This window comes from Leuciscus leuciscus (genome assembly GCF_965113295.1).
Source record: "Leuciscus leuciscus genome assembly, chromosome: 10".
Lineage (NCBI taxonomy): Eukaryota > Metazoa > Chordata > Actinopteri > Cypriniformes > Leuciscidae > Leuciscus > Leuciscus leuciscus.
Window position 1 is genome coordinate 24374500 of NC_138734.1, and position 25756 is coordinate 24400255.

At 37.2% G+C, this 25756-nt stretch overlaps 1 protein-coding gene and 1 long non-coding RNA gene across 3 annotated transcripts in view; one reads left to right on the forward strand and one right to left on the reverse strand.

The window, feature by feature from the left end:
* pak1 (p21 protein (Cdc42/Rac)-activated kinase 1) overlaps positions 1 to 24780 on the reverse strand; it is a 54414-nt gene extending 29634 nt beyond the window's left edge. Inside the window, exon 1 of one of the 2 annotated variants that reach the window (XM_082182987.1) lies at positions 24589 to 24780. Coding sequence is in view for 1 of the 2 variants with exons in the window: in XM_082182986.1 (XP_082039112.1) it covers positions 24313 to 24333 (21 nt within the window). In the remaining variant the exon portion in view is untranslated. The other variant, XM_082182986.1, reaches the window with a different exon arrangement.
* On the forward strand, positions 5215 to 11111 carry LOC309508586. Its single transcript, XR_014209578.1, has 3 exons — positions 5215 to 6359; positions 8727 to 8809; positions 9344 to 11111. It is a non-coding gene; the product is annotated as an uncharacterized lncRNA (long non-coding RNA).
* Positions 24781 to 25756: the final 976 nt, after the last annotated feature.

The window sequence follows — 25756 nt, forward strand, 5'->3', positions numbered from 1 at the left end:
GCACAATTTGGTCAACGATTTTGTGATAACTCTCACATACTTAAATTTAAACACTTTGTATAAATGTTCCATCAGATGCTTTTCAAATAAATCTCACATTGCTTTAGTCATAAAGAGAGATCATACGGTTAAACATAGACATGCTATGTTTGGATTCCTCTATCCTGAGTCTCACTGTAGTCTGACAAGGAAGAATTACCCATGAGTCACAGTATTGATCCGAGATCCAGAGCCCATCTTACAGCACTCAGCAGTACCGAGCTAAGGAAAAACCTTGAGCCAGAAGCAGATCAATGAAATCGACCTCACAGACACTGTCTTTAGAGTTTCTTACAGGCAATTCTGTTAGTCAAACTCCTAATGTGCCATCACAGATCCGCTCTCTTGTCCTGCGCAGCGAACCTGGATATTATCCCTTCCCCCTTGAGTTTAGAGTCCCATAGAGACCCTCCCTTCCACCCCCAAAAAATAGATGCTATTGTCTCTCTTTTTCGTCTCCCAAAGGACTCTGCAAGCAAGATGGCCGTATGTTCCTTAAACTAACATTTCACGGGGGGTCTCATTAATAATGCCCCTCTGAGTGAGCGACACACATAGATCTAGACTGGAGCTTCACGCTGAGATGTGTCTCATAGATTATGCCAGTGCATTTGAGGTCTGCCGTCCCTCCAAGCATCAGGGATGAGCCCCGTCTGTTGCTGGACAAATGATGGGACATAAATTGAAGTTTTATGGCTCCCCTGAAAGTGTGTACTTCCTGTTTCCCATGTTATTTTTGGTAATGATATGTTTATCTGGTTAAAATGCAGCCGTCGGGGACGGATTGGAGCCGCGTGGTTGTCACATGGTGGATTGTGATCTAAAATTCTTATTAAAAAAGTTTTGCATATTGTTTGGTTTATGCAGTTCACGACAATATTAATACACTTAAAGGAAGGGTAGGCAATTTCAGAGGCTAGCAATAGCAAGCTAGCTTTGAAAGCATAAGATCCCACCCTCCCTTCGAAGCATCTCCAAAGCCACGCCTCCTCCAAAACACATGAACGAACAGCTAGAGCAGAGTCTGCAAAGTGTCACGTGAGACGACGTTATTACCTCATGACTCAAAGCACATAAAATGACAATAATAATTAACATAAACAACTTACAGAGCTCTTGTACAACCTGATTAGATTAGTTTCAGCATTGATAGTGTTACCAGTGAAAGGCATGAGGAAGAACAACTCCGAGTAGAACTTCACGGGTTGCCATCTTGTAATTACGGTTATGTAATGATGTGAACGCAGTAGGGATGGGACGATTACCGGTTTCACGATAAACCACGATAAAATGTACTGACGGTTAGTAATATCGTTTAAAATTTAATTATCATTAAAACCGTGTTTGATTATCGCGATTTTAGATCCTGTTCAGCCAGCAACAGTCTGACGCAGGCGCAGCGCGCAATGTTTTTTTTTTTATTCAAGAAGGAATTGCGGAAGGCAGTGACCGTGCTCGGGAGATTGTTCAGCCTTTTAAAAGAACCAATTCTGATGTGTGGTCATATTTTGGCTTTAACAAAAGTCCCGAGGGAAACTTAATCGAGGATGGTCACCCTGTCAGCAGAACATGCACAAGAAAAAGTCGCTGCAATAGGGGGAAACTTCAGATCTGCCGAGTCGTCTTGTGTGACCATCACCGACTGTTGTATAGCGAACGCAAGGCAAGTTAACTTTGACCTCAATACCAAAACTACGTCTGGGAAATAATTGGGCATGAAATGTTGTTTTAAGTTGAACTATTTTATATCAATAAACGTGAAGCTTCCGCAAAGAAAAGTTCGCAGCAAGTGGCTTAGCCAAAGACGAACGAACGAACAAGTTCAAACAAGACTATTAAGAGTGACATTTAAGGGATACTAATTTATATTCATTATACACTTATTACACCGATTTTTTTTTTTTACCGCATAGGCTAATTACGGGGACATTGAATTGGGATTAATGTTTTCTTACCTTTTTATAAATCATGTACAGCGTACAAAACAATCGTTCAGACAAGATGATCACAACAATATTATCAAACTCTGTAAACAATAAATCAACTCTGATTTATTAATTTTCAATACAATTAAAAACGGAGACACAAGACGGCAAGTTGTATTTGAATGAAACGAGCGAGCGCGTCCATTGTGATACATGGTGTAACGTCTGTCAGAGAGTTTGAAGTCTGCCCAGATGAAGAATACAAGACAAGACAGTGCAAATGAACTGGTAGTTCCATGAGACTTTTATAGATGTTTTCTCTCAGTTAAGCACACTCTTCACATACATGTCGAAGAGCGAATGTTAAAAGGGAAAAGAAAACTCTAAAACATGCTACAAATCAAAGTAAACACATTATAATAAAACAACGGTCAGTAGTAGAGCAGTCATCTTCCTCTTTGCGTGATCAATCTCACTCTCACTGTGCGTGCGCGCTCACATAAAAACAGCATGCATACAATAACGTACACCATAGAAGAAGTTATCTTAAAGGCACATCCACATTCATGTCATGAACACTACTTAACACTAGGTGGCCATTACAATGCATGTGCGCGGTCTTATAATGCGTTGCTATTGACGACCGTCATTATAAGGAAGGAAATGCTTTAAAAAGTGCATAGAGCTGCTTGTTTTATTTTTTGTTTGTTGATTTTCAAATATAAAACTTGTTGAAATGTCTTCAGTGTGAGCATCAACTCTTTTTGAACACTTTCATCTCGTTTTAACAAAACCGTGATAATATTGATAATCGCGATAATTTTGGTCACTATTATCGTGATATTAAATTTTCATACCGTCCCATCCCTAGAACGCAGCATAAGCTTGTTGTTTTGGCTCAAGAGAAACTGTAAAAGGTGGCTGGTGTTTGTTGACAACTCTGCATAGCATGGTAAGTGCTGATGACGGGTGATGTCTGCGCAAGCATTTTCTATCCAATGATTGGATGAACATTTCGTTATTTTTTGGGTAAATTTTTTTATATTTAGACCACTTCCATTATTGCTTGCTATCAGGATTTGAAAAGAGAGTTTCATCCAGTATAACAAAAAAGTGTTTATTAAAAAAATGCCTAACCTACCTTTAAAGGTGCTCTAAGCGATGTTGGGTGACGTCACTTCTTGTTGACGTTCGAAGTATTGTCAAACAAACCGGAGGCTAGCTTGACCCTCCCTCCTCCTCATCCCGTCCCCTACCCCTCCTTTCCGTTCTTCCTTTCCCCTCTTCTTAGCTATTTGTTCATCGGAACGTCGTCTCTTTGGTCGTGTGTCGGCCATATCAAAATTCAAGAAAATATAATTCTAACGTTAGTCATTGTCTAGGACATCTCTCCTCTAACTAACTTCCCTCTTCATGCTTCTCTCTCCTCCACTCCCCACACCCCCCTTCATGTGCACGCGCACTAACCCCCAACCCCCACCCCCACCCCCACCCCCACCCCCAAATCATTCTTGTTGGTTATTGGCTGGAACACTGTTTGTTATGTTTCGTGGTCCAGACTGGGCCAGTTTGTTTTTGTTGCCATTTGTGGAGCCTTTTACAGTGTGTTCAGGGGACAGGCAGCTAGCGGATAGTGAGGATTGCTGTATGTGACAAAAAATGTTTCAGCCTAAAAAACGTATGGCATCGCTTAGAGGGAGCACCTTTAAGAAGGACCGCACAATTTATCAAATTAAAACTAACTGATACAGTGATTATCAAATTGTGCATTTGGGAACGCATTTTTATTTTATTTTACAGTGAAATATTAACATTAGTAATTATTTTTTTTTATATCGTATTGAATAATAATCATCATTTTATTTATTTATTTAGTCATTTACACTTATATCATGTCCAAACTATTTCAACCCTTTACTCAACACAATTTTATATATATTTATATAGCATCACTGACAAATAAAAATATCTTATCTTGTAAAATGTGTGGTCAGTAACGCTGCTCCCTATACACACAGAGTACATGAGATTGTGAATTCTAAACCCAAAGTGAAAAGCGAGCAAACATTCAAAAGCGATTTCAACAATACCCCGCATATATAGATAGCGGCACCCTGATGCCTACGAATTATAGGTCAATACACAGAGTACGCGTGATCACCCCTCTCTCTCTCTTTAACCTCATTGTCTTGTATTATTCATAATATCGATGAGCAATAACATTAATAAACACAAAGCCAGAAATGACTCTGCAGCGGTCACGTGCAGTACAGGCATTTGATTTTCCTGCCATTCCTCCTCTTAAATAAATCTCTCTCAGTCTCTCAGACAGTAATGTCAGCAGAGCAGGAGGTTTGGCTCCAGTGCCGATGGAGCAGATTGGGTGTAATATCGCTTAATGTTCGTACCCAACATAAAGTGAGCAGCACAGTGGTAAGATAAATCACAACTACCGCTGATGTCAGGAAATTTCTATAATGCAGAGATACACATACACATGTTGGTGTGGACTTTCCCATTGACTTCCATTGTTTTATACTGGGCTAATGGTATTTTCTATACCTACCCTACCTGTACACAAACCTTTTAGCATTTTCTATTATAAATAAGACATTATATCTTATGTTTATTAAGACATTATCTCATAGGAACTGTTAAGTGCCCACTACTATGCAGGTGATTTCAGGTTTTACTATTCTTGTGGGAACATTTAGTCCTCTCAACGTAGGCAATACCGGATCACAAAAATTACTGCGGCTCACGCACACATACAAAACACACAATGGCTTTTACGGCTTCTTATTCCAAAGACAGCAAAATGATGATCATGTTACTAGTGCTTAAGGGAGACACATCAGCTCAATTTAAGTCCCATTGCTGTAGTTATGCTGCATGTATCCCAGACTGCATTGCGCTCAACTTTTTGCTCAAAGCCAACTAAAACTCTCTGTTTTCTCTCTAAGGGCCCGTCAAAGTACTGTAATCTCATGACATCATGTGCGAAACATTCCCTGACCCACCCTTGGATTCCTTTGGAATCAAAACTAGATTTGTTTTAATTTTTATAGAAATGCAAGAGGTGAATGCACACAGGATGCATAGAAAAACATCACATGATGCTAAAATATTTTCGGTGGTTGCCAGGATATATATACATACATACATAACAGATAGATAGATAGATAGATAGATAGATAGATAGATAGATAGATAGATAGATAGATAGATAGACAGACAGACAGACAGACAGATAGACACCTCTCCTCACACTTATGAGCAAAAGTAATAGTAATATTTGCCTTTGCAAACACCTCTAATAATTATTTTTACTCAATTCTATAAACATTTAAATATAAAAAATAAATTAAAAATTTTAAAAATGTAAATAAATCAATATTTAAGAAAATAAAAATAAATCAATATTTTAGAAAATAAATCAATAATTAAGAAAGTAAATAAATCAATATTTAAGAAAACAAAAACATGTATGTAGAACAAACTCTCTCTCCTGTCTATGAACTTTCTGGTGTGTTTGGGAGCTTGGGAGAGATTTTGGGAGTGAAATGAGAACAATGCATAGCCTGTGGAGGAATAGATCTTTTCTATTATTCATCAAACCACCCCCACCAACCTCACTCACCTCTGCTGCTATAACAGAAGCCTCATAGGTATCAGGTATATAGTGCTGAAACCAGAGAAAGAGACCAAAGAAAGAGAAAGAAAGACTAATTGTTTTGTGTCCAACTATGATGCATGTTTGAGGGGAGCAATTTACAATATTAAAATAAAAAAATTTGATAAAAATATAAATGGGCAAATATTCGTATTTTATACTGGAGCATAAGTGTTGGAGATTTTCAGTGACTCTTTCTGCAGGAAACACTGACATGCCTGTATGTGGTGACAAATGACCGTCTTAATGACGAGTCACTGATTTATTTATTCAACTGATTTGTTCAAAAACACTGATGAATTAAACTCAGGAGCAAAAACATGTGGCTTTCTTCATGAGTTAGTTGAATTATTCACTAAAAATATTTGCTAAAAAATATGGATTCATTCTAAAAAAAAACACTAAAAAAAAAAACACACAGTTCCAGCTGTATGTTTGTTGCTCAGACATGCACGAGGTTATTGGACCCTTTTCAAAACTGTAATGAAGTAGTTCCACAACAATTAACATCACATTAAATATACATTTTATTTATTTATATATATATATATATATATATAGAATTCAGATGCAAAAGCCTCTAAGTGCAATCTGAAATTTTCTTCTAGAATGATCATGTTTATCAAGCTCGTATATTTAAGTACTGTAATTTCACTTAAATGACAATTAATAGGTAATTTTCATTGCCTGATTTATATATATATATAGTCAAGTCAAGTCAAGTCAAGTTTATTTGTATAGCGCTTTTCACAATACAGATTGTATCAAAGCAGCTTCACAGTATTAAATTAAAATAATACAACAAAGTTTGTTTCAAGAGGAATTTATTGATTGATAAAATTAAATTAAATATCCCCAAATATCCCCAACTGAGCAAGCCAAAGGCAACAGTGGCAAGGAACCGAAAAACTTCATCAAGTGACCTAATGGTGTCCTAAAACTCCATCAGGTGACCTAATGGAGAAAAAAAAAACCTTGGGAGAACCCAGGCTCAGTCGGGGGCCAGTTCTCCTCTGGCATTTATGAGCTAGAGGCCGGATTGTAGTTTGAACTGTAGGATTATATGAATGCCTGGCTGAAGAGATGCGACTTTAATCTAGTTTTAAACTGGGAGAGCGAGTCTGAGCAACGAACAGTATCAGGAAGACTATTCCAGAGTTTTGGAGCCAAATGTGAGAATGCTCTCCCTCCTTTGGTGGTTCTGGATATCCTAGGTATGACCAAAAGCCTTGAATTTAGTGATCTTAAAGAGCGCGATGGATTATAGGGTGATAAAAGATCCGTTAAATAGACTGGAGCTAAGCCGTTTAGGGCTTTATAAGTCAGTAGCAATACCTTATAATTAATACGGAACTTTATAGGTAACCAATGCAGTGATGATAAAATCGGTGTTATATGATCATATTTTCTTGATCTAGTAAGAACTCTAGCGGCGGCATTTTGGACTAACTGTAGCTTGTTTATTGAGGATGCAGGACAACCAGCTAGTAAAGCATTACAGTAATCCAGTCTCGAGGTCATGAATGCATGAACTAACTTTTCTCCATCAGAAACTGATAGCATATTACGTAGCTTAGCAATGTTTCTAAGGTGGAAAAATGCTGTTTTTGTAACATATGAAATATGATTTTCAAAAGACAGGTTGCAATCGAGTATAACACCCAGGTCTTTTACTGTAGAGGATAAAGTAACAGGACATCCTATGATGTTAAAGTTGTATTGTGCGAGGTTTTGTGGGCGGTTTTTTGAACCGATAAGTATTACCTCTGTCTTGTCTGGATTTAATAAAAGAAAATTACGGGTCATCCAATCTTTTATATCTTTAACACACTCTGTCAATTTGGAAAATTTTGCGTTTTCATCCGGCCGTGATGAAATATATATTTGAGTGTCATCAGCATAACAATGGAAACTAATTCCATGTTTCCTTATAATATTTCCAAGTGGCATCATATATATTGAAAATAACAGAGGGCCTAATACAGATCCCTGCGGCACTCCATAGTTTACTGGAGTTATGATCGATTTTTCTCCATTTAAATAGACAAAATGGTAGCGGTCAGATAGGTATGATTTGAACCAGCTTAGTGCTTGTCCTTGAACACCAGTATAATTTTGTAGTCGATCTAAGAGTAATGTATGATCTATAGTATCGAACGCAGCACTAAGATCAAGTAAAACTAGTATTGAGATACAGCCTTGGTCAGAAGCTAAAAGTAAATCATTTGTGATTTTAACGAGCGCAGTTTCAGTGCTATGATGCGGTCTGAATCCAGACTGAAACTTTTCATAGATCTCATTTTGTTGCAAGAAAGAGCCCAGTTGAGCGGACACCACTTTTTCTAATATTTTAGACATAAATGGAAGATTTGAAATGGGTCTATAATTTGCTAGATTATTATGATCTAATTGTGGTTTCTTAATGAGAGGTTTTATAACTGCCAGTTTAAATGTTCTTGGAACATGACCTAAAGATAAAGACGAGTTAATAATATTGAGGAGAGGATCTTCCACTACAGGTAACACTTCTTTCAGTAGTTTAGTTGGTATAGGATCTAATAAACATGTTGTTGTTTTAGATGAAGTGATAAGTTTATTTAACTCTTTTTGTTCTATAGTTGTAAAGCACTGTAATTGTTCTTTCGGGGTGATAATTGAAGCTGAATTATAAGGCGCGATTGAAGATTGAACGTTTACAATTGTGGTTCTGATGCTTTCTATTTTCTCAGTGAAGAAGTTCATGAAATCATTACTACTGAACTGTAACGGGATATTTTGTTCGGGTGACGTCTGTTTATTTGTTAGTCTAGCCACGGTGTTAAATAAAAACCTTGGATTGTTTTGGTTGTTTTCTATTAGTTTGCGGAGGTGCTCAGCCCTGGCCGTATATATATATATACACACACACACACACTGAACAAAATTATAAATGCAACACTTTTGTTTTTGCCCCCATTTTTCATGAGCTGAACTCAAAGATCTAAGACTTTTTCTATGTTAGTGAGCACTTCTCCTTTGCCGAGATAATCCATCCACCTCACAGGTGTGGCATATCAAGATGCTGATTAGACAGCATGATTATTGCACAGGTGTGCCTTAGGCTGGCCACAATAAAAGGCCACTCTAAAATGTGCAGTTTTATCACACAGCATGTTCATTTCTCTACCATAAGGCTATGTTCACACTTAGCGTCTTTTTTGACAAGAAAAAGTTGACTACGGCGTTTTTTTTGCAAAAAAAACGCTGCCAGCGTTCGGTTACAAATAGCAGCCGAGCGCATCTTTTGTTGCTATAACAACAGCTGCAACAGTAGCCTAGTGCTGTGTGATGCAAAAAATGTCGAGAAAGAGAAAGTTGGCTCTTGCGTTGGCTTTTGAAGTTACCGGGGAGGAGAATGTCGGTTCACAAAGACGTTTGTGGGTGCACGACAGACAGTTGTTCTTGTTGTTATGGAAACGACAGGTCTCGCTACTCGCTTGTCATTGGTCAGCTGTCAAAAAGGCGCTTGACGTAGGGCGTTCTTTTCAGAAAAGTTGAACTTTTTTCAACTTAAAAAGACGCTCTGAGCTGCAGAAAAAGACGCCGGCGGTGGCGTCTAAAAAAGCGCTCAGGACTTTTTTGAAAAAACGGTTTACTCCATAGGGTTATAATGTAGAACAGACGCTGGCAGTTTGAAAAAAGACGCTAAGTGTGAACATAGCCTAAGCCGTCTCCAAAGGCGTTTAAGAGTATTTGGCAATACATCCAACCGGCCTCACAACCGCAGACCACGTGTAACCACACCAGCCCAGGACCTCCACATCCAGCATCTTCACCTCGTCGTCCTCATCGGGGTCTCAACCTGATTGCAGTTCGTCGTCGTAACCAACTTGAGTGGGCAAATGCTCACATTCTATGGTGTCTGGCACTTTGGAGAGGTGTTCTCTTCACGGGTGAATCCCGGTTTTCACTGTACAAGGCAGATGGCACTTTGTGTATGGTTTGCGGTTTGCTGATGTCAACGATGTCGATCGAGTGGCCCATGGTGGCGGTGAGGTTATGGTATGGGCAGGCGTATGTTATGGACAACGAACACAGGAGCATTTTATTGATGGCATTTTGAATGCACAGAGATACCGTGATGAGATCCTGAGGCCCATTGTTGTGCTATTCATCCACGACCATCACCTCATGTTGCAGCATGATAATGCACGAACCCATGTTGCAAGGAACTGTACACAATTCCTGGAAGCTGAAAACATCCCAGTTCTTGCATGGCCAGCATACTCACCGGACATGTCAACCATTGAGCATGTTTGGGATGCTCTGGATCGGTGTATACAACAGCATACAACTGTTCCAGGTCCTGCCAATATCCAGCAACTTCGCACAGCCATTGAAGAGGAGTGGACCAACATTCCACAAGCCACAATCAACAACCTGATCAATTCTATGCGAAGGAGATGTGTTGCACTGCGTGCGGCAAATGGTGGTCACACCAGATACTGACCGGTTTTCGGATCACTTGATTGCTGTGAAATGTTGTGACATTCTAAGACAACTGCTGATAAACTGGTTATTTCACATTACTCTGCATTTTAGATCAAAATTAGCTACACAACAAAACAGAAAACACTTTTATTACATGCCTGCAACAAGCCAAGAGTATAACCGGTGCATTGACTTCTAGGATGAAGTATGGCTTGAACTCTGGTTCGAACCGAGCGATCGAACCGAGTGTAAAAACAGCCTCTGAGGTCTGCAGATGGACTATTTTACAGCACTCTTGAGCCGAGATCAAGGGGAAAAGCAGATAAAGTGCTCCAGACAGGCTATCCCACAATGCACTGGGCAGGCTCCATCACTTTTAAGTGGATAAGCATGAGAGTACGAGTACGGTGCAGAATGCAGGGAATGCTGGGTGATTGATGGCCGTCTGAGTGAATAATGATGAATGTGTACAGCGAGGGCACAGTGTCTGCTCTGGCACGGAGAAACAGATTTCCCAGCAATCATAGTTTGAGAACAGCACGTCAGTCCCAAAACATCTCCAGCCCCAGATACACACCTGTTTGGCAGCTAAACCTAACATGCACTTGCATTTGATTTGGTAAAATAAGGGAACTTGTTCAATAATAACAGCAATAAAGCAGAACACTCAACCGTTTACCTGCTTAAAGACCATCAATAATGAACATTTGAGCCAAACTATAATTTCAGAACAGAGCAGAGAACCCAGGGTGTGATCTTACATTCTGAAAGAAAGAGAGAGAAAGAAAAGAAAGAAAGTTGAAGGAAAACTCCTTTGGGAGTTACTGATATGGGTCAGACAAGCCAATGGCCCGTTGCATGAAACTAGCTGAACAAACTTTGAGTTTCGAATTAGGTTTAGAGATGACAAAACAATACAAATCCATCCTGATTTAGATCAGGTTCAGCTCACAACGCTCTTTATAACCATTCTCTGTCAACCCATGGTTTGATGAACTCTAGAGCACATGAAAGTGTCTATCTATCTATCTTCCGTGTGATTATCTGTTCACAGCACGTCACACTTTCAGTCGATTCACTTCTATGATGAAGATTAAGAGATTATGAAAATAGAGTGAATTTAAATGCATTGAAAGGCATGAACAAACACTGCTGCTGCAGTGAAAGTTTGAGAAGGCAGCTGAAAGAAAATGTCTACACTATATCAATGCAAGTGAATCAACTGAATTTAAATAATAATAATTTATATTGGTTCACAAAGAGCTCAAAAGAGAACATGTAAGCTTAATCATTTTAAAAGCTTATAATAAAACTTATTATAGTTTTATAATTATATATAATTATTAATTATATAATTAATATATAATTATAAGGACATTATATATATATATATATATATATATATATATATATATATATATATATATCATATTCATATAATTATTCTATAAACCGATGATTAATATTAAACTGCATTTACATAAATATATATATATATATATATATATATATATTTATGTAAATGCAGTTTAATATTAATCATCGGTTTATAGAATAATTATATGAATATGATATATATATATATATATATATGTGAAGAGTTCAGATGCAAAAGCCTCTAAGTGCCATTTGAAATTTTCTTCTAGAATGAAAATTTTTATCAAGCTCGTATATTTAAGTTCAGTAATTTCACTTAAATGGCAGTGAAGATTACCTATTAGTTGTCATTTAAGTGAAATTATTGAACTTAAATATACGAGCTTGATAAAAATTATCATTCTAGAAGAAAATTTCAGATGGCACTTAGAGGCGTTTGCATCTGAACTCTTCATGTATATATTTATATAAATGCAGTTTAATATTAATCAAGCTAGTAATACTCATTACTTTGATAAATAAATAAATATATATACACATACACATATACATACATATATATATATATATATATACTTACATATTTAAAAATAACCCTAATCAATTAATAACTCACTACTGATTACTCCATTCCCAAGTATAACTTTATTTTTCCTCCACTTGTGGTTGTCACTAGAAGTTTCCAAAAGCAAGTTTGGTCAGATTTAGCATATTTCATAAAGTAAGGTAAAAAGCTGTACCTTGGTGACAAAATTGTCCACAGTAAGAAATCTGCAAAATCGGACAATATTTGCTATCCCACCCCTCACACACACTGAAATGAGGAGAATCCGTGACGCAGCTGTCTCCATCCACCAGCTGTCCAGCTCCTCCCTCATGAAGCCCAATACTCAGAGGTGCCCATCACCATGACAACGCGCTGAATAATGCACGCCTGCACGGCATGCTGGGAGTGAAGCGCTCCAGCGGAGCACACACATACTTCTCTGTCTTCTGCCTTTGAGTTCACTTTTCAAAGGGGCTCTATTTCACACATTTCTAGCAGTTTATTCTTTCCCTGAAGTCCACTTACGCAGAAGTTTCTTTTACAAAAAAAAAGTTTCATTAACACTTGTATACACTAATATATACTAATATATATTATATATAAACTCAAAATCCAATCCATGAGTATCTTTTTGTTTCCCAGTAAAAACATTAATAATAATAATAATAATAAATCTTGAATATCTGCCAATTCCACAAAGCAAAATACACTTATATTTAAGATACAATCCCAGTTTTGTTTCTCAGGAAGTATATATTTTTATTTGAAAACAAGACAATGTGACATTGAGTTTATTATACATCAAAGATGAGCATGAATTACAGTAATAGGCTCTTGTTACCTGCTCAATCATCTGATAGCAACATGTTTGTTATGAAAGTCATTTGAGGTGCAGAGGTTCAAATAAACAAGGAAGTCTTCCTGATCAATTCTAGCTATTCATTCACTCACGCTTTATAATTGCAGCTTTAAGCAGCATCTTAAGTCTAATCAGGAGATCTGACAAATCCTCAGTCCCGGTTTGTTTTACACGCAACACAGCTTCATCTGTCATTCTACTTAAGCAGACGCTCCAAAGTCCTGAAATAGGCATCTTTAAACATCTTTAAATACCCTACAAACAAACGTTTTGAGGCCCTCAGTCCTTGTTTAATATATCTCTTAGGTCATCTAAAATGCTTTTTAATTGCCAGAGTAATTAATAAGTAAATCAAATAAGTAATAAAAATACTAAATACTTGAAATTAAATAATAAAAATATAATTGTTTCTCTTCCCAACCATCAACTGATTGCAAGTTTGCAAAGGAAGAGTCTTGAAATTATTCATTTTAAAAGAATCCTCATTGCATTCATTTAAGTTGTAATTTCTTTCCACCTGAGCTGTGATACATTAAAGGTTTTTAAATTGGCCATTTAAAAAAGTATCATGGTTTCTACAAAAATATTAAACAGCAAATCAGCCTATTACAATGACTTCTGAAGGATCATGTGACACTTAAGACTGGAGTAATGATGCTGAAAATCATCATTATCGTGATTTCTGTGATGATCATTATCATTATCACATTAATTTTGAAATTTATAGCGTAATTATGCCACAACTTAATATGCCAAACCAGTTCATGGGGTTTTAAAACATTCTGGTGCTCATATCCCAGTAATATGATGCTTTATGATGTCACTTAATCAACATTAGGTCAAAGTACACCTATATGCCTGTGAGCCTAAACATTTAATAATAAACGTTATGAGGAATGCTTACTTATGCGTTTTGGAATAAAAAAACAAAAATTAAGTTCATATTTAAAGGATTCTGCTGGAATATGAGTGATGACAGAATACAGTCATCTCTAAAATAAGAAACAAGAGGCTTGGGACTCATGAGGTCCTACTGTGAATTAGAACTTAACACAGAGACAGTTTAGAGGAACTCAAGACATTTATGAACTTCCTGTCTGTCAACCGCTGCTTGAGAGGTCAAGAGTGAATCACACTCATGAGACTCTCATCCAGGTATTTATTTCCATTCCAAACAATGACTGATACACAAAGCAACTCTGTGATGATGACATTATGCAATGTGAAACAGGTGTAAAAGCGTGAGTCACTAGTTCATTCTTGCTACACTGTATCTTCACCCCACACAGGCCGTTACCGTCTAAGGCAGCATCCTAACAAGACCTCTGATTGATTTGACACACTATTTAGTAAATGTGCATGATAATTTGGCTAAAATAAGCTATAGCTATAGTCAAGTCAAGTCAAGTTTATTTGTATAGCGCTTTTCACAATACAGATTGCATCAAAGCAGCTTCACAGTATTAAATTTAAATAATACAACAAAGTTTGTTTCAAGAGGAATTTATTGATTGATAAAATTAAATTAAATATCCCCAAAATATCCCCAACTGAGCAAGCCAAAGGCAACAGTGGCAAGGAACCGAAAAACTCCATCAAGTGACCTAATGGTGTCCTAAAACTCCATCAGGTGCCTTAATGGAGAAAAAAAAAAAACCTTGGGAGAACCCAGGCTCAGTCGGGGGCCAGTTCTCCTCTGGCATTGGATAGAGGCCGGATTGTAGTTTGAACTGTAGGATTATATGAATGCCTGGCTGAAGAGATGCGACTTTAATCTAGTTTTAAACTGGGAGAGCGAGTCTGAGCAACGAACAGTATCAGGAAGACTATTCCAGAGTTTTGGAGCCAAATGTGAAAATGCTCTCCCTCCTTTGGTGGTTCTGGATATCCTAGGTATGACCAAAAGCCTTGAATTTAGTGATCTCAAAGAGCGCGATGGATTATAGGGCGATAGAAGATCCGTTAAATAGACTGGAGCTAAGCCGTTTAGGGCTTTATAAGTCAGTAGCAATACCTTGTAATTAATACGGAACTTTATAGGTAACCAATGCAGTGATGATAAAATCGGTGTTATATGATCATATTTTCTTGATCTCGTAAGAACTCTAGCGGCGGCATTTTGGACTAACTGTAGCTTGTTTATTGAGGATGCAGGACAACCAGCTAATAAAGCATTACAGTAATCCAGTCTCGAGGTCATGAATGCATGAACTAACTTTTCTGCATCAGAAACTGATAGCATATTACGTAGCTTAGCAATGTTTCTAAGGTGGAAAAAGGCTGTTTTTGTAACATAAGAAATATGATTTTCAAAAGACAGGTTGCAATCGAGTATAACACCCAGGTCTTTTACTGTAGAGGATAAAGTAACAGGACATCCTATGATGTTAAAGTTGTATTGTGCGAGGTTTTTTGGGCGGTTTTTTGAACCGATAAGTATTACCTCTGTCTTGTCTGGATTTAATAAAAGAAAATTACGCGTCATCCAATCTTTTATATCTTTAACACACTCTGTCAATTTGGAAAATGTAGCGTTTTCATCCGGCCGTGATGAAATATATAATTGAGTGTCATCAGCATAACAATGGAAACTAATTCCATGTTTCCTTATAATATTTCCAAGTGGCATCATATATATTGAAAATAACAGAGGGCCTAATACAGATCCCTGCGGCACTCCATAGTTTACTGGAGTTATGATCGATTTTTCTCCATTTAAATAGACAAAATGGTAGCGGTCAGATAGGTATGATTTGAACCAGCTTAGTGCTTGTCCTTGAACACCAGTATAATTTTGTAGTCGATCTAAGAGTATTGTGTGATCTATAGTATCGAACGCAGCACTAAGATCAAGTAAAACTAGTATTGAGATACAGCCTTGGTCAGAAGCTAAAAGTAAATCATTTGTGATTTTAACGAGCGCAGTTTCAGTGCTATGATGCGGTCTGAATCCAGACTGAAACTTTTCATAGATATCATTTTGTTGCAAGAAAGAGCCCAGTTGAGCGGACACCACTTTTTCTAATATTTTAGACATAAATGGAAGATTTGAAATGGGTCTATAATTTGCTAGATTATTATGATCTAATTGTGGTTTCTTAATGAGAGGTTTTATAACTGCCAGTTTAAATGTTCTTGGAACATGACCTAAAGATAAAGACGAGTTAATAATATTGAGGAGAGGCTCTTCCACTACAGATAACACTTCTTTCAGTAGTTTAGTTGGTATAGGATCTAATAAACATGTTGTTGTTTTAGATGAAGTGATAAGTTTATTTAACTCTTTTTGTTCTATAGTTGTAAAGCACTGTAATTGTTCTTTCGGGGTGATAATTGAAGCTGAATTGTAAGGCGCGATTGAAGATTGAACGTTTATAATTGTGGTTCTGATGCTTTCTATTTTCTCAGTGAAGAAGTTCATGAAATCATTACTACTGAACTGTAACGGGATATTTTGTTCGGGTGACGTCTGTTTATTTGTTAGTCTAGCCACGGTGTTAAATAGAAACCTTGGATTGTTTTGGTTGTTTTCTATTAGTTTGCGGAGGTGCTCAGCCCTGGCAGCTTTTAGGGCCTTTTTATAACGTGACATACTGTCTTTCCACGCGATTCTAAAGACCTCTAAATTAGTTTGTTTCCATTTACGCTCTAAAATACGGGTTTCTCTCTTTAAAACATGCGTAGTATTGTTATACCATGGTGCTTTATATTTCTCTCTGACCTTTTTTAATTTAATAGGTGCAACCACATCCAATGTTGTATAGCTTTTAAAGTCACCATTAAATAAAAAATGACAAATCTTATTTTTTTATGGAATATTGCAGTATAGAGCAGCACGATTCTGGATAAATTGAGAATCACGATTCTGAACAACTAAAAGTATGTAATTGACTAGAGGATCTGACAAAATGTTAATTGCTACAGTCTATTTAAAATGTTTAATTAACTTGAATGAATGAATGATTCAATGACTCACTAATACATACTTCACTTGTTTCATTACTGGATGAATCAGCGTTTTTGAACGAATCTCTTGAATGAATGATTCAATGAAAAATTATTTTTTTAACAGTCACTTGTCGCCACCTACTGGTGTAACGATATATTTGATCCAATCGTTATTTGAAGCATCAAGTTGCTTTCAAAAAGTGATTTGCTCCATTTTGATCGCTTCCGTAGACAGTGTTTATATCGTAGCTATAAACTTCTATCCCAGTACTTATGTGATAATATGAGTATTTGTTACACAGATATAACGATACTGTGTGTTTGAAAAGACTGTCTGTGAAGCGGTTTCATACATGATCTGCTCTCTCTGACTCAAAATCAGCGCCAATGTTTCGCTGTGATTTTGTCAACAGACACAGGCGAATCGTTGTCATTTTGGAATATGATCGCATTGGGTGTTTGTTTGTTTGTTTGTTTGTTTTTTAACGTTATGCCAGCTTCTGTGGCTTTTCATGGCCAGAAAATTCATGGTAAAACTATATCAGGTTTTTCGCATGGGTGTTTGAATCGAGATTGTGGTGATTTATTTATTTTTTTAGATTAATTAAGCTCTAGTACATGTGCATGGGAATTTGGCTACAACAAGTATCATAGAATCTGCCTATAGACACCATGAAAATAAAAATGTAAATTCCAATTTTTTATGAAATATTGCAGTATTTATTATAAATGATTATAATATCATAATATCAAGTGCATATCATTATTTTTTTTTTTTTAATTCATGGGCCTTCATAATCTTTAAACAAAATAACTTCCCCTCCCTCTTGCAGCGACATCTCTCTCTTCTCTGATGATGTGTTTACTGGCGTGAGGGCGGGACAACCTGTCACTCACATAACATCCACCAATAGCAAGCCACAAATAACAACCAGTTTTATGTAAGGGATAATGTACATCCACCCGGTTGTTATCGCAGAATAAACCTTGACAGGGTTATCAGGACCCCGACGAGAAGCAGAGGTTACTTGCTTATTATTACACGGCTACTTGCCACAATAATTGACATCAATTTTGATCGAAATATTTTATTAGCTCTCTAAATGCAAAGCTTCCGAGAAGAAAGCAGTTGCTAGCAAGCGGCAGGTTCAAATTAGACGAACATTTAAGGGATACGGTACAGTCATACCACTTATTACACTGCATTTCACCACATAAATAATTATGGGGATAAGAGATATTGATTTGAGATTAAACCATTTTAAAATCATACCTGTTTGTTATATTATAATCCATTACAGTGTGCAAAACAATCGTCGCAAAATGGCAGCAGCTGCGTTTGTGTGAATCAAGAGATCGAGTCTGCGTTACCGAATGACATAATTAAATAACTGTACACAAAATGTTGATTTGAATTTTCATTTTTTATAATAAAATGTAATTTTATAGCTCACCAACTGCAAAACTTTCACGAGGAAAAAACGGTCCTAGCAAGCATAAAGCGCTGCTGACTTCAGTTACACGGATGAGCGTGTTATCAGTTTTTACCGGTTGTTATTGGGGAACAACATACCGCTGGATGGCACGATTGACCAATCAGAATCAAGGAGTGCGGTGCCATGCCATCCAATTTGGCAGATCACGAGATCAACATGAGAAGCATTAACAAATACAGATACAACACAAAAGAGGATGAAAGTGGAATAACATATGCACATTTCTTTTTAACAAGGAAAAGCTCATGACATGAATGCAGCATGTTATACGGTAACTATTTATATATCAACAATATAAATTTTTTTGATTTTTGTAAAACACACTATGGCGTAGGATGAATGCCAGAGCATTGCAAGCGTTGCTATCCAGTTCCTAAGGTTTTTTAAGTAGTTCCTAGCACGTTGCTATGGAGTTGCTAAGGTGTCCCAAAAGGGTTTCTAGCATGTCACTATGCAGTTGCTAAGATGTTCTGAGCGGTTTCTAGCATTTTGCTATCCAGTTGCTATGGTGTTTTAAGCACTGTTAGGGTGTTCTGTGTGGTTTCTTACTGTCCTGAGCATGACAATTCAAAACCAATGTGCCATACAGTACAAGCTGAGCGGGAAAAAACGTGAGGAAGAGTTGGAGTCGGGTTAAATAGAGGGGGTTAGAAGAGGAGAAGCGGACAGAGATGCCGTGGCTCATTTCTTCTGAACTCATTTGGGGGACTTGTGCTGAGATGATAACGTACAGTGACAGGCATTACATAACAATAAAAAAGGCAGGGAAAATGGGCCACAGGAACGCAAATTCAAAACCTGCATGCATGCTACAAACTCACTGAACCTTCAAAAGGTACGCAGGGACTGTACTTGCAGAAGTAAATTAGGTTATAAAATTCTGAATGCGGCATCCAGCTCTTGTTATACACCTCCTGAGCAAAGTCCATCTTAATATGAATACACAAACTACATAATGGGTGTGCAGTATTGTTTCATTGCACCAAGTTGGCATTGTTTGTCTTTAAATGTGGGAGGAACGAGACATTATTTCAGCTTAGTTTCATAATCAGAATACAATGAACTATTTAAAAAGATCAAGGGAAATCTTTCTACTGATTATATGACACTTTTAAGCAGTCACATGAAAATCACAATGGCAAACAAGCATCTGACCAGTGACACTAAAGGACCGAGCCCACTACTGACTCCTACACTCTTTCTGTGCAATGCTTCTTCTTTTTTTATGGACGTGACCTTAAGATTAAACCCTTTTTATTCCCTTCAACGGTACAGAGTAGCTGCACTGTCCGCCACTGTAACTGGCTAACACAATCTGCATTCTTGCTTTTGTTAGTAACAGAATAGATAAAAAAATATATATATTCTACAAAACACATGCTTCTACTTCCATCAGCAGAATCTCTTTATTTTTACTCTAACTTGTATCTTCCAGTGTTTTTTCTACAAACAAATTAAAAAAGATCATCACATGTAAGCTCAGAAAGATTCTTTTTGAAAAGAAATTAGTTATTTTTATTCAGCAAGAACACAAGAACAGCAAGAACTCTACACCCTTGCTTCATTTAGTATAAGCGGAATCATGAAAATGCAAATTAGCCCCGCCTCCACTCACTCAGACCAGCTCAGAGATCAACTCGGCCAATTTACTGAGGTAAACGCTGCACAATGGTTTCACTCTCTACAACGTCGGACTATGTTATCAAACAGCTAATAATGTGCTGCTAATGTTACACAAAACAAGTTCCCGTTCGCCATATCAAAGTCAGGCAACTCGCAAGATTCGCATTTAGGAGATATAAGCGCTCAAAGTTTACGTCTCTCACTTCCGCCAATATGGATCAACAATTTAGATAACATCACTCTGCACTTCAGCTTCTCATCAGATTTTCTGTCCAATCAAATGCTCTCTAGAATCTAAAGCATCCCACCCACTACATTATAAAGCTGACTCAGCTGAGACTAAAATTGGTCACTTGTTTATACAATTACTATTTTCTATATGGTGAATGGCATATCGTGCACTATAGGGGACAGGGAACGATTCAGACAGTGTATGCTTTACATTGGGGCGAATGAAGTCTGGTTTCACGATAGCACAGGGCGGAGTCATCATATCCGCGAGTCAGCACAGACCACAAAACGAATCAGATCCATTTGAATTCTACACAGAATCCTACATTTTAAAGCGATATGGAGGAGATTAGGAGGAGATTAGGTTAGACAGACTTGGCATTAGAAACAGCACTGACAAGTAGAAGAGATAACACCGATGCTATGTACCAACATAAATTACTCACTTTTTTTAATTACACATCCTCAGCACGATTACATTCATTGTTTTGCTTTAGTAACAGTTTCATATTAAATCTAAAAGGGGAATCTATTAGACTATGGCTGTCATAAACTGTCAAATGCAGCTTTACTGTGCTCAAAAGCTCTGGCCAAATTGTGATTTAAATTAAATGCTATTGGCTATTTTAAAAAGGGGAGGAGCAGCTCAATATGTCACACGCTATCTTCCGGTTTAAGTGGAAATTACATAATCACATTGAATAATGCTGCGTTTCAAGACACTTCAGTGGGCCTTTAAAATATACTCGAAAAAGAAAATAGTTACTTTAAATTGTTGTATTTCACAATATTACAGTTTTTACTTCAATTTGATCAAATACATGCAGCCTTGGTGGGCATAAGGGTACGTTTACTTGACAATGACGTACTAAAAACAGAAAAGTTCTTCCTTTGCTTTTTTTTGGGTACAGACAATAAAATTGTCAAATCGATTACCGTTCACACACATTTTCAAAAAGGACTAAAAACGCTATATTATGCTGCTAGGCCTGTAGTTGGCGATATCACTTTAGCCCCTTTCACACAGCGCTTTGAACCCGGCAAATTGCCGGCAAATTGCCAGAGCGCCTTCTGTGTGAACGCAAACTCGACCCGGGATTTATGCCGGGATCGATGCCGGGTCGGGACCTAGTAACATTGCCGTGTTCAGTCCAGGAACGCGCGCTGTGTGAACAAAAGCCGTAATAATGCCGTGTCGTAGTGATGACGCTGAAGCGCGGGATCGTTCGCCAGCTGTGAAATGGTACGTAAAGCGCAATTTTATGATCGAATCAGAGAAAAAAATGCACAAGCGTGGTTAAGACGCTGCTGAGATTACAAGTCACATCGATGTCACGTGTCTTTACGGCATTTTTACGGGTTGTGTGTGAACGCACTCTCTGATTCCGGAAAATCACTGGCAGTGTGAATGAACCAAAATCAAACGAACCCGGGTCAAATCCCGGGTCACTTTATCCGTGTATTTTCCGGAATCTCTGTGTGAAAGGGGCTTTTGTAAATAATCACTACGTCCCTATAGACTAAACATGTAATACACATGAGCATGGCGTCACCGTTTTCACAAATTCGCGTTTTTGTAGTTTACATCAAAACAATAATGGTATTGTTTTCAAAAACTTGCACTTTGAAACCCTTATTTAAATTTTTGCATTTTCAGGCCCCCAAAACACCGTTGTCGTGTAAATGAACGGACAAAACGCATAAAAAGTTTTCCGTTTTAAGTTTAAAACGGTGTCGTGTAAATGGCTCCATAAAGACTTTTCAAAAACATTAAAATACCGTACCGACTCCAAACTTTTGAAAGATAGTGTACATCCTTAATAATAAAAAGGGGTATTAAAACCATTTATAGCAACTTGAAAGTATTAGCTTTAGATTTTCACAACCATCCAAAATACCCTAGCATAATGGTGACGAATTTTGCACTGGTAAGCGGCATTTACATTTTCTGCTGAAGTCTACAATATAAAATCAAGTTTGTTTTCGCACGTGGTGTAGAAATTACATACTGCACTTTAAAATAGAGAAACTTTCTGTGCGTACGTGCATAGATTCAGATTTGGTATATAAATCTCATAATTATAGCTAAATTGCACAAATTGTATCCACAACACCACAAGTGTGTTATTTGACCTTAGTTGCTGTGAAACATGCGAAAAATTTCTACATCATCCTTCCACCATAAAATGCAAGTTTCCCAGAAAGATGCGCTTAATGCGCACTAAAAACCAAAGACAGAAAATACACATTTACTGATTATAGAAATCTCTTGCTTATCATTTGTTTTTTTAACTAATTGTAAAATGCTTTTGCAAATCTGGTCAGATCAAAAAGTACAGTCAGACACACTCACATAACAATGAGTATGAAGTCACTGCAGTGCTTCTAGGCCAAATACACATCTGTGAGGGGGTGGTTGGGATGTTTTTTGTCCCATGTTTTGGGATGATAAACAGGGTGTTACTGAAACCATATGGTGACGTGTGGCCCAAGGGTGTGCTTACTTCTGAATCAGCGACCCCCACTTCACACTGACAGCTCCCCAACCCTAATAAATGAATAGGTTTGATACTATCTACAGATCTGCAGACGGACGCTGGTGCTTCATGCATGTGCTTTCAAGCAATTAGAGTCCCACACACAAAAGTGCTTACATCACACGTAGACAAAATTAGACTGGATGAGCATTTCAACTCACTCAAAACATACAACACAATGATGCCATCTCAGTGCTAGAAATACTCATTAAACGATGACGACAACGTTATGAGAATGAAAACCCAGTGCTCCACAAACTAGAAGCGATACTGCAAAAGCCAATTGGTTGGTTCACATTTTGGTTCAGAAGTAAAACATTGGAATGATGGATTTGTGCTGTTTGCCACTTCCTCGTTCCCTTTAAAGCGCATGTATAGGAGAGCTTCTACAGGCCTTTTACAGATATCAGACCTTGGTGTAATATCCCGGAAGAAACACGCGCTTGACTTAACTGGTTTAAGGATTTTGCGGATACGTGACCCCATTCAGTCCAAAGTGAGCTGATCCATTGCTCTTATCTCACACATATACTATTATGTCAGACAGATCCCCCAACTACTGAAACATCACTGCAATAAAACCACACAAATGACCCTAAAGATTTCGTTCTGAATTTATGCTTTTAAATAAACACACTTGTAAAAGCTTCAGCATATTAAGAGCCTGTATATATTATTTTTATCCGATGACAAAGGAAGCCAAACTCACTAACCCAACGTAGTTCGATCACTGACAAGGTTCATGGCTTTTTAAAAATCCTGAGGGAATGCTAATGGTTTGGAAACAATCCAAGGGATCCAATACAAATCCAACACCCACTGGTGAACCTGAAATTCCCAATTTTGGTTCATCCAGTAGAGCTGAATCCTTTCAGATTCTTGGATCTTACCAAAATCTTTATAGAATATTTTCCAAAATATAATATACATTCCATCAGCAATCTTGTAGTATTTTTGGACGATGGACTTCTCATTAGTCCAGTCTCTGAACACAGTCATGTGCTGCTTACACGCCCAACAGTGTAAACAGTGCATGAGCATATTCAGACTGTTGGACAACTAGGCCCTTATCTTTACATGTATATTTATGCATTTAGCAGACGATTTTATCAAAAGCGATTTACAATACAGAAACATAAGAAATTCATCAAAGAGCCTACAATATAGTGTTTTACATAAAATGCATAAAGTAACCCATAAATGAGAACACACATTGACAATAATGATTTTAACAATAATTAATTGTGTAATATTTATATTTACTATTCATTATTATGTACATATTTAATTTATGTTTTATTACATATTGTATTATATGTAAAAAAAAAAAATGACACATTGATATACATTACACAGACATTATTAATAGCACTATTTAGTTATATTAAATATATAATGTTGATACATTTATATATTAATAGAAATATAAATTTATGTATTACTGTTTTATTTAACGTTTATACTGTAATTGTTTATAAATTAATATGTTGAGAAATATAAATATCACACAAATATTGTTATAATTATAATTATTATCCAACATGCATACATTTGGATGTTGTTAGATTGAATATAAGGCAAGCATACCTTCTGCTGCTGGAGGCACATGTAACTAAAGCAGAGATCAGACGGTGTTATTTGATCTCAAACCACATAAACGAGGAGAAGAATCACTATAATCCGAGCAATTCCTGCTGATAAAGCCACATCCTTGTGCTGTCTGACTCTGAAATGAATAAGCAGCGCTTTCTCTGTCTGTTCTCCACAGACACGCGCCCCACGCCAGCCAGCGCGTCTCCGCGTCACGCAAGATCCCGGTGAACGCGACTCGCGTGACAGCAGTAAAGAGCAGGCTTCACTCACCTCTGTCCAAAGACGCGAATGTGATTTTCCCCTCGCAGACTCTCCCTCGCTCTGTCACGCATTCAGTGTCTCCCCGCGCTCATTTGCTCCAGTCTTCCACTGTCTGTCTTTAATGTCTGTCTCACTGCTGTAGAGACACACACAAACCTGCTGCGGGAAGCGCCGCCCACGCGCGATCCCAGTGGTCATCAGTTCCCCACGCAGCGCTGCGCTCACGAGACGCGTCACCTGCACCAGTGGAGGAGGAACATGCAATATTAAACACACCACATGTGTGCTGAGGAGGATGAGCTGATCTCATGAGACAAACTCGAGATATTTGGATAAGAAATAGAAAAGATGTGGCCTATAGATAGATAGATAGATATCTAGATAGATAGATAGCATTATGGGATGTCTAAATGTACGCACTAGTTTAGACAAAGTATTAAATGTAAAGCTAGGATATGAGTTAATTCTGGCTTGTACACGTAGAAAACTAGAAAAATAATTTGTTGGTGGCTTTGCACTTATCTGATAAAATTACTAGGTTCATCTCCAATGATGTCATGCGAAACCCCATTATTAAGTATTTCAGCGCCCTCTGCAGGTAATTAACAGTTAACAGGCTACTAGTCAAAACAAGGTGAACTCAATGCACCTATGTTTAATAAATAGGATTTTCTTTTAAATTATGGATAATGTATGCAATATCATACAAATAGACTCATCAAAATAGCCAAACTAACTATTTAGATTTATTAGCTACTATAATCAAAGTACCTAATACCATAACAATAATGCTTCATGAAAACTGTTGGTTGGTTTGGTTCTTCATATGTCTGTATTTGTGTATTTAACTGTTTTCATTTAAATTCTTTTAAGGTATAAATAACAAACAAAAGCCATATAGCTAAAGTCTCTTAGACCTTTTCAGTTTTGCCCCTGATCATCAGGTCTCATAGACTCAAAAACATGTTCCAATATGACTTACTAATACTCTCTCCACCAGCATCACTTTGGAGAGCCATGTTCATTTATATTATTAGTCACATATTAGCTTGGGATTTTCAAAAATCTATTTAAATCTAATAAAATCTAATAAAGAATGTTGCCAGATTATATATGTGTATATTATATTTTAACATTTATTTACATTATTTTACATTATATTACATTATATTATATT